The sequence below is a fragment of the Odontomachus brunneus genome, unplaced genomic scaffold, assembly GCF_010583005.1.
Source record: "Odontomachus brunneus isolate Ranch 3 - 2012 unplaced genomic scaffold, Obru_v1 Obru_scaffold_072, whole genome shotgun sequence".
Lineage (NCBI taxonomy): Eukaryota > Metazoa > Arthropoda > Insecta > Hymenoptera > Formicidae > Odontomachus > Odontomachus brunneus.
The window spans coordinates 203,868-210,841 of record NW_022639522.1 but is presented as its reverse complement, the minus strand read 5'-3'; the positions used below and the strand labels follow the sequence as shown (position 1 = coordinate 210,841).

Below are 6,974 nucleotides of genomic sequence, written 5' to 3'. Positions count from 1 at the left end.
TATATATATATATATATATAAAAATCCGTGTTTTTATTTGAGAAACATCCCTACGTTCTTGCTATTTAGTGCTTGAAACTTTTAATGTAATACAATCGCGACATATTTCGTTAAAAAATATCTATTATTTTAATCTATGAAAATGTAAAATTCTAATGAATATAAATAACTTAAAAAACACATATTTGAATTTTAAATATATGTTGAATTCAACGCGTATTATAGCTGAATTATGGCTAAAATATAATGTTTATTTTATAGGTAGCAAGACCAGGATGTCCTCTCGCAAAACTGCCGGTCGCCGTGCCACCACGAAGAAACGCGCTCAACGCGCCACGTCGAATGTCTTCGCAATGTTCGACCAAGCACAGATCGCGGAATTCAAGGAGGCTTTCAACATGATCGACCAGAATCACGACGGATTCATTGATAAGGAGGATTTGCACGACATGCTAGCATCTCTGGGTGAGTACTTTAAACACGTTAAAGTCTTTCAAGAAATTAGAAAAAATTCGTAAAAACATTTCCACTTATACGAATAGATAACGATTAAACGTTGCTTTTAAATCAAAACAAGAGTGAAACTTGAGCGAAAATTATTTTTTACAGGAAAGAATCCCACTGATGAATATTTAGAGGCAATGATGAACGAAGCACCCGGACCTATCAACTTCACAATGTTCCTGACACTATTCGGAGAGAGATTGCAAGGGACTGACCCAGAAGACGTGATTAAGAATGCCTTTGGCTGTTTCGACGAGGAGAATACTGGTCATATAAACGAGGAACGTCTTCGTGAGCTGCTCACGACAATGGGTGACAGGTAATTAACGTATTATTAAAATTGTGTCAACTATAGAACTATTGCACAATAATGTCTGAAATATATACGCACATAATATGTAAAAATATGTAGAAAGTAGATTTAACTTTGAATGAAGAGTTTGTTTCTCACGAAAAAGAAGCAAGGAATAATTATTCTTGTTTATTATTATTAGTAATTATACAATTGACCTGTAATAATTGGCAAATTATATAATTACAGAAGAATTGTCATGTTGAAATCATCCAAGAAATTAAAATAATTCCAAGAGACGACTTAACGATCAGTTGTGCGAATATCGGCGATTATATGTTGCTTTTTGCATCAAAATGAAATGCAGCGATGAATTTAAGCAATAAAAGTACCAATGTATGTATCTAATCTTGAACATTCCTATCGTTTTGGTCTTTAAATATGAATATTTAATCTTTCAACATAGAATATACATATATATTTTTTTATACTTTTTGAAAGTTTAAATATTCGCATTTAAAGACTAAAACAAAAAGAATGTTCAGAATCAGACACATATCTAGATATTGGTACTTTAATGATTAACACTATGATGCAATATCGATTTTTTTTTATCATCAGATTTACAGACGATGACGTCGATGAAATGTATCGCGAAGCACCAATCAAAGGCTCTATGTTTGACTACCTGGAATTCACTCGAATCCTGAAACATGGCGCGAAGGATAAGGATGAGCAGTAGTGAGCGAACGCGGGTTCATCTACAGGTCGTCTGTGTATCCGACACACGAAATCGTAGATAACGTATAAAGTATTTCATGCGTTCCTCGCACTTCTTGATTCGTCGAATTTTTGTTTATCAAACACTTTTACTTAGGTACTGACCTAACTTTACTAATCAAGAAAATTCTTTCTGAGATTGCAGAACATAATATTCTGAGCCATAAAATGCGTCAGAAAATCTAGGAGAATTTTTCTTTTTCTTGCATTTCATTTGCTTTTGTGCTTCTATAAAAATTGAAGCGAAAAGATTACTCTAGAATAAGAGCGATTATAATGCATTTTGAAGTGCGAGGTGCGCGATTTAAAAAAATATTTGCGTGATATTCGCCGTCAGCCGTAATAACTTTTTGGACGATTGCTGTACAGTCGGTGAAAGTTAAAATATTTATATATATACATAAACCGAACATGTAACTTGTTGTAGATTCAGCATTTATATTTTAATATAATATTCTATTACGTACGAAATTAAAAAAAAAAAAGATATGTTTTCTTATTTCTCTCATCCAACAAATTATATAATATATAAATTCAGTTTTAAAGAGAAACACGTAGACTAGTTTTTAAATGACTTTCTTATGACAAATGAATGGTTGCGTTCAGCAGAGAAAGCTGCTTTGCAACTGTTGTAAAATTCGTGAATCTGATTGGTACATGCTCTTGGATTTAACCAAAATTAAGAACATACTCCAATTAAATTCACGAATTTTACAACAGTTTCAAAGCAGCTTTCTCTGCTGAACGCAGCCAATGTCTCAAACAATCGATCTTTCATGCCTGACAATATGAAATTTTTGTTTATGAAAATTTTGATATAATTTCAGAGATTTTTCAAGGCAAATACACGCCGCAAAGAAAACATTGTCTGATACAAAAGAGGACAAAAATAATGTTTACTGTTTCCTTCCCTGGGAAATATCAAGAGACTAATAGTCGGCTCTTGGCGGCATGTAATTACGAGTAGTTATTTTTACGAGGGACAAATGCATACCACAGACTTGACTGTGGAAAGTCGGATGTATAATCAAAAGGCTCTGCAATTTTTTAACGATTTTCTCGCTCGAATATATCGTCAATTTCGCACGAGATAAACTCTCCTACTAATAACGCATCATTATTAACTACAGTGGAATCGTATATATGTGGCATTCTACTTTGTACGATTTCACAGTTCTTGTAATTATTCAAAAGCGTCGAAATTTGAGTACGCAAATTAATTCGATCCTTTTGTTTTTTATTGCACATTCTTGCAATAACTTGTGCTAATATCGAAATGTATTCTGTGTAATATCCGATATTTGACCTTGATTTCATCTTCAATCGTTTTTTTGCTTGGCAATATGGATTATAATAAATTTTGGATATGCAATAAGCAAATGCACGCCAGATCTAGATATCGTAAGCCGAGCAACTATCATTAAGAGAAAATTCATTCCATATGTTATAAGGTAAAAGTACTAATGCTTGGATACGTACCTAGCATGTACCTAATTCTGGACATGCTTGTTATTTTAGTTTTAAAATATTGAAATATTCAAACTTTCAATATAGAATATATATATATTGAATATATATACAAATATTTTATGTCTGAAGATTATAAAAATTTGCATTTAAAGTTAATATATTCGTATTTAAAATCAAAACAACAAGAATTAGATACATATTTGGTACGTATCCAGACATTGGTACTTTTACCTTAATTAATAAAGAAGCAAGAATTCACTTAAAAGAGACTCACCGATCGCCGACGATGATCGCCTGTAGAGATCTGCCCCGAAGATGACTTGTGGCTCTGAAGATAAAGATGATTCGTCGCTCTGAAGATGAAGACGACCTCTCATCTCGAAGATGATCCCTTTGTCCCGAGTGACTCTTTATGCGATCCTGGTCCAATGACGCACTTGTGTCTCACAAAATTTCTCGACACTACCGACTTTTTCGTGAAAATTGCCGAAGGAACGCGCGATCAAGATTTACTACGTCACACGTTTTCAGTGTCGTCGAGATTCGCGCACTCGAACGCTTCGGCCACGCGTTCTTCATATCACTACATCGCACGAAACGCGGGAAAGTCTCATCGTCACTATATTTTCCGACGCTCTCAAAATATCGCGAACAAGTAAAAGTAATTTTGAAATCCAATCCCTGCGTTGAAAACTCGCGTTTCCGACATTATCGAAGTATCCCGAAGCATCTTCCAAGCAACTCAAAGCGCTCTCGGCTTATTATTTCTTATTAACAATTCACGCGGCGCCTCGCTGATATTCAAGTGTTTCGTCCACGCGGATACGATTTCCATAATTCGACGTCGTATTTTACGATATTTTCCAACGATCCCGAGGGATTTTACGGACGTGGTGGCTAATCGTGTTACCTCTTGACGTTCCCCAAGACACTGTGCCGGTCGCCTTCGATTATCGAAGTATCAGCGAGCTCGCGCGGCTAACTTCAGTCATCCTCCCGAATTCGCTAACTTTTAAGGTTATACGTGCCGCACTACCGTGATTCAGGACAGCAGTCTCTCGAGATCGCGCACTTCAATCTTGCGAGTGGGAAAAGAGCAAAAAAGTAAGATGTGTATTCTCGAAAATTTCGTCGTTTCGAGCCGCGACGATCGTCGAGTGTGTCGTACGCTTGATCCTCCACAGAATTTATACAAAGCCGCATTGCCCGGGCTCTCCGCATTCTTCAGATAGTTTAGAATATCGGGTAACATGCTTAGGAGGCCGAATATATTGAATACTTTACCCGAAACGATGCTTCGCGGTATCCGTTAAAACCAACTCGAGCTTCGTCGTCGTCGTTGCACCAACACAAACTGACTAGCCGACTACGGAATAGAAAGGTGCGACTCGCAAGCGTTCCTTCTCGGTCGCGGTGTTTATAAACAACCTCTGTAAGAGAGCCGTAGTTGTTGTTATGATTTTTTATGCCTTAAAATTACGCTACTGATTTTAGCGATTCTTTCATGAGGAGTACACACAAAAATTTAATACGCTATTTGTCTCTAGAGTCGTTCCGATTCCACCTTGTTTCTCGCGTTTAGACCGAAAGAGACGGAGAGTGTAGATAGAATATTTCGTGATTAATACCATTAAATTCTCTCAAATATATCGGTTTTCAGAACCTCGTGTACTGTATGCGAGTGTGTGAATGTGAAATATTCGGTGTCCGGGAAATGAAAAACGATCGTGTAAACGAACTATTAGATCGTTGGAACGACGGAGCGTGAAATGCGCGCGTATTCTGTTACATTTGACTGATAATGTATTACTACGCCTAAGTAGTGCCTCGTGGAGAATCATGGCAGTCGAGAATATCGCTCCAATTAATACACAAATATGCGATATCGACACGTTTTAATGTGTACACGATTAATTAATCCGGAAATCGACAAGATCGTCATAAAAATATCCTTAGTTTTGACGATACGATTACCGGGACTATTTCGGCGTAGTGATGCAACCTCGAGTGCGTGCTGCGCCTTAGAATAATCCATTTCCGAAAGTATCGTAGACGCGGGCGTGAAGAGCTCTTTTGGAGACAGGATTTTTTGCGAAATCGTACGAAACGGTGAGCTCTGAAACTTCCAAAAGTTTCTCGACGTGTGCCGAGCTCGCGGGAAATCAATCAAGAATCTGGCGTTTTGTGTAAACGAGAACGAGCCAAGACGCGATGGACGAAGACACTTCGAGTCACTTGGCGGCAGAGGTAAAAGGATGATGCTCATAATTATGCAGATCCTCGCTTGATATTCCGGTTGCGGAATTCCTGACGTTCGCGGGTTTTTGCACAGATCACTAGCAAGTCGAGACGAGTCGGAGAATTAATGAACCAAACTTATCGATACATACTTGAAACGCAGTACATCGCGAATATTCTCGAACAAGCATCATCTTGAATTTTTGTTATCGTCTCATCGTCGTAAATCAGAGATTAGACCGCGAGAAAAGTGCTCCGGAAAGAAGCGACGATAAAGCCGGTTTATATCGAAATACCGTATTCTACCACGAGTTCTCGAAGATCCGCTCTTATAATCAACGCGCGAGACGCGATAGACACGTATTTGAGATACAGCGGAAAAGAGAAGGAACGTGAAAATGTATTATCGTATACAAGAACATTTCAAGAAAACACGCTCTCAGCCTGCATGCCGACAGATAGTCGCTCCTTCTCTCTCTCTCTCTCTCTCTCGTCCTTCTCGCTCTACGACGGAGGACGCGGGATCGCAAAGTCAACGACGATAGAGATTTGTGTACGATGTACGAAATAGATAAACTGGCGTGAAAAAAAGTCGCGCGAGCGAGTCAGGCCAGATATCTCGCGGCGTGTCCGCGGAGCGGGAGGGGGGCGGGGCGGGCGGAGTGTGCGCGCGCCGCGTCTAGCCTGCACGCCGTGTGCGGAGTCCCTTAGTCTCCTCTCCACCGCGCGCGCGATCGGATCGCCTGTACAGTCGACAGGTACGCTCCCGTCCGGCCGAGCACCTCCCCTCGCCTTCGCGCTCGCTCGGTCCGTCTCGCCGAGCGCTTCGTGTCGTTTCGTCGGACGGCCGCCCCCGCCTTCATCGCGCTCGCTCCGCTCGTCCGTCCGGTAAATAGAGCGGGCCAGGCTACTTCGCTCCGTACCGTAGCTACGGTGCCGTAACTGCGATTTAATCGCCGATCGAAGAGGCTGTGCGGGTGCCTCTGCGTCGCGAGTGCATCGCGCGTTCGAGCGTCCCGACGAGAGCCCCGTCGTCGCTGCCGTCGGGAAACCAGCAACGGGTCAACGACGATGAGGAACTGGGTTACGACGCCGCGCGACCCACGATGTCCTGCGTCGAAGATACCGCACACGATTCCCAGGATTGCTCGTTAGACCGCGCTCGGCACACAGCCGTGAAGTACGTCTTGTGAGTAGCACTCGATTATCCAAGTCAGAAAGGAACGATTCTCTTGCGCGCGCGGCGCCGTTACTCTCGCGATACTCGCTCGTGCGTCCTCGTTGTCGCGGTCGTTTAAAGAGGGTGCGATATTACGTCGTGACGTCTGACAAGTAGTCGCGCTCGTTATTGAAGCAACGTCCCGCATTGATGCCGCGTCGGCGTCGTTGGTAAAGCGCGACGTCCCGCGACGTCCCGCAATGTTACGCGTCTGGACGCGATTGAATAGGCGTTTCGTCGTCACTCAAGTAACAGCCTGAATCGGGGATTACGTCGAGGCACGGATATTCGTGCCGTTATTACGGAAACCCGGGACGGAGATTACGTCGCGATGCCGTGCGCGAGCGTTATTGAAGTAATCACCTCGACAGAGCGCGAATTGCGTCATAACGCCGTGTAAACACAGACGCCGTCACTGATGTCCCGGAATCGGTGCGTGAATTCCCGACATTCGCGAGAAGGCGTACGCTC

General features: G+C 41.6%; 3 protein-coding genes across 9 annotated transcripts in view; 2 read left to right on the top strand and 1 right to left on the bottom strand.

The window, feature by feature from the left end:
- The window catches only part of LOC116846943 (myosin regulatory light chain sqh), a 4,349-nt gene extending 2,284 nt beyond the window's left edge, over positions 1-2,065 (top strand). For both annotated transcript variants that reach the window (XM_032821387.1, XM_032821388.1), the window contains exons 2-4: positions 262-465; positions 610-823; positions 1,418-2,065. In XM_032821387.1, the coding sequence (XP_032677278.1) occupies positions 276-465; positions 610-823; positions 1,418-1,538 (525 nt within the window). In that variant the 5' untranslated portion in view covers positions 262-275 and the 3' untranslated portion in view covers positions 1,539-2,065. The remainder of the gene's footprint in view (positions 1-261; positions 466-609; positions 824-1,417) is intronic.
- LOC116846942 overlaps positions 1-5,836 on the bottom strand; it is a 52,688-nt gene extending 46,852 nt beyond the window's left edge. Inside the window, exons 1-3 of the mRNA XM_032821385.1 lie at positions 5,437-5,836; positions 4,331-4,476; positions 3,321-3,374 (exon numbers count right to left, since the gene is read on the bottom strand). Coding sequence (XP_032677276.1) covers positions 3,321-3,374; positions 4,331-4,476; positions 5,437-5,452 — 216 coding nt within the window. The 5' untranslated portion in view covers positions 5,453-5,836. The remainder of the gene's footprint in view (positions 1-3,320; positions 3,375-4,330; positions 4,477-5,436) is intronic.
- The window catches only part of LOC116846938, a 79,058-nt gene continuing 77,226 nt past the window's right edge, over positions 5,143-6,974 (top strand). For 4 of the 6 annotated variants that reach the window (XM_032821371.1, XM_032821367.1, XM_032821369.1 and 1 more), the window contains exon 1: positions 5,996-6,473. The gene's annotated coding sequence lies outside the window, so the exon portion shown is untranslated. Of the gene's footprint in view, positions 5,294-5,995; positions 6,474-6,974 lie in introns of those variants that run through there. The other 2 variants (XM_032821372.1, XM_032821370.1) reach the window with 2 other exon arrangements.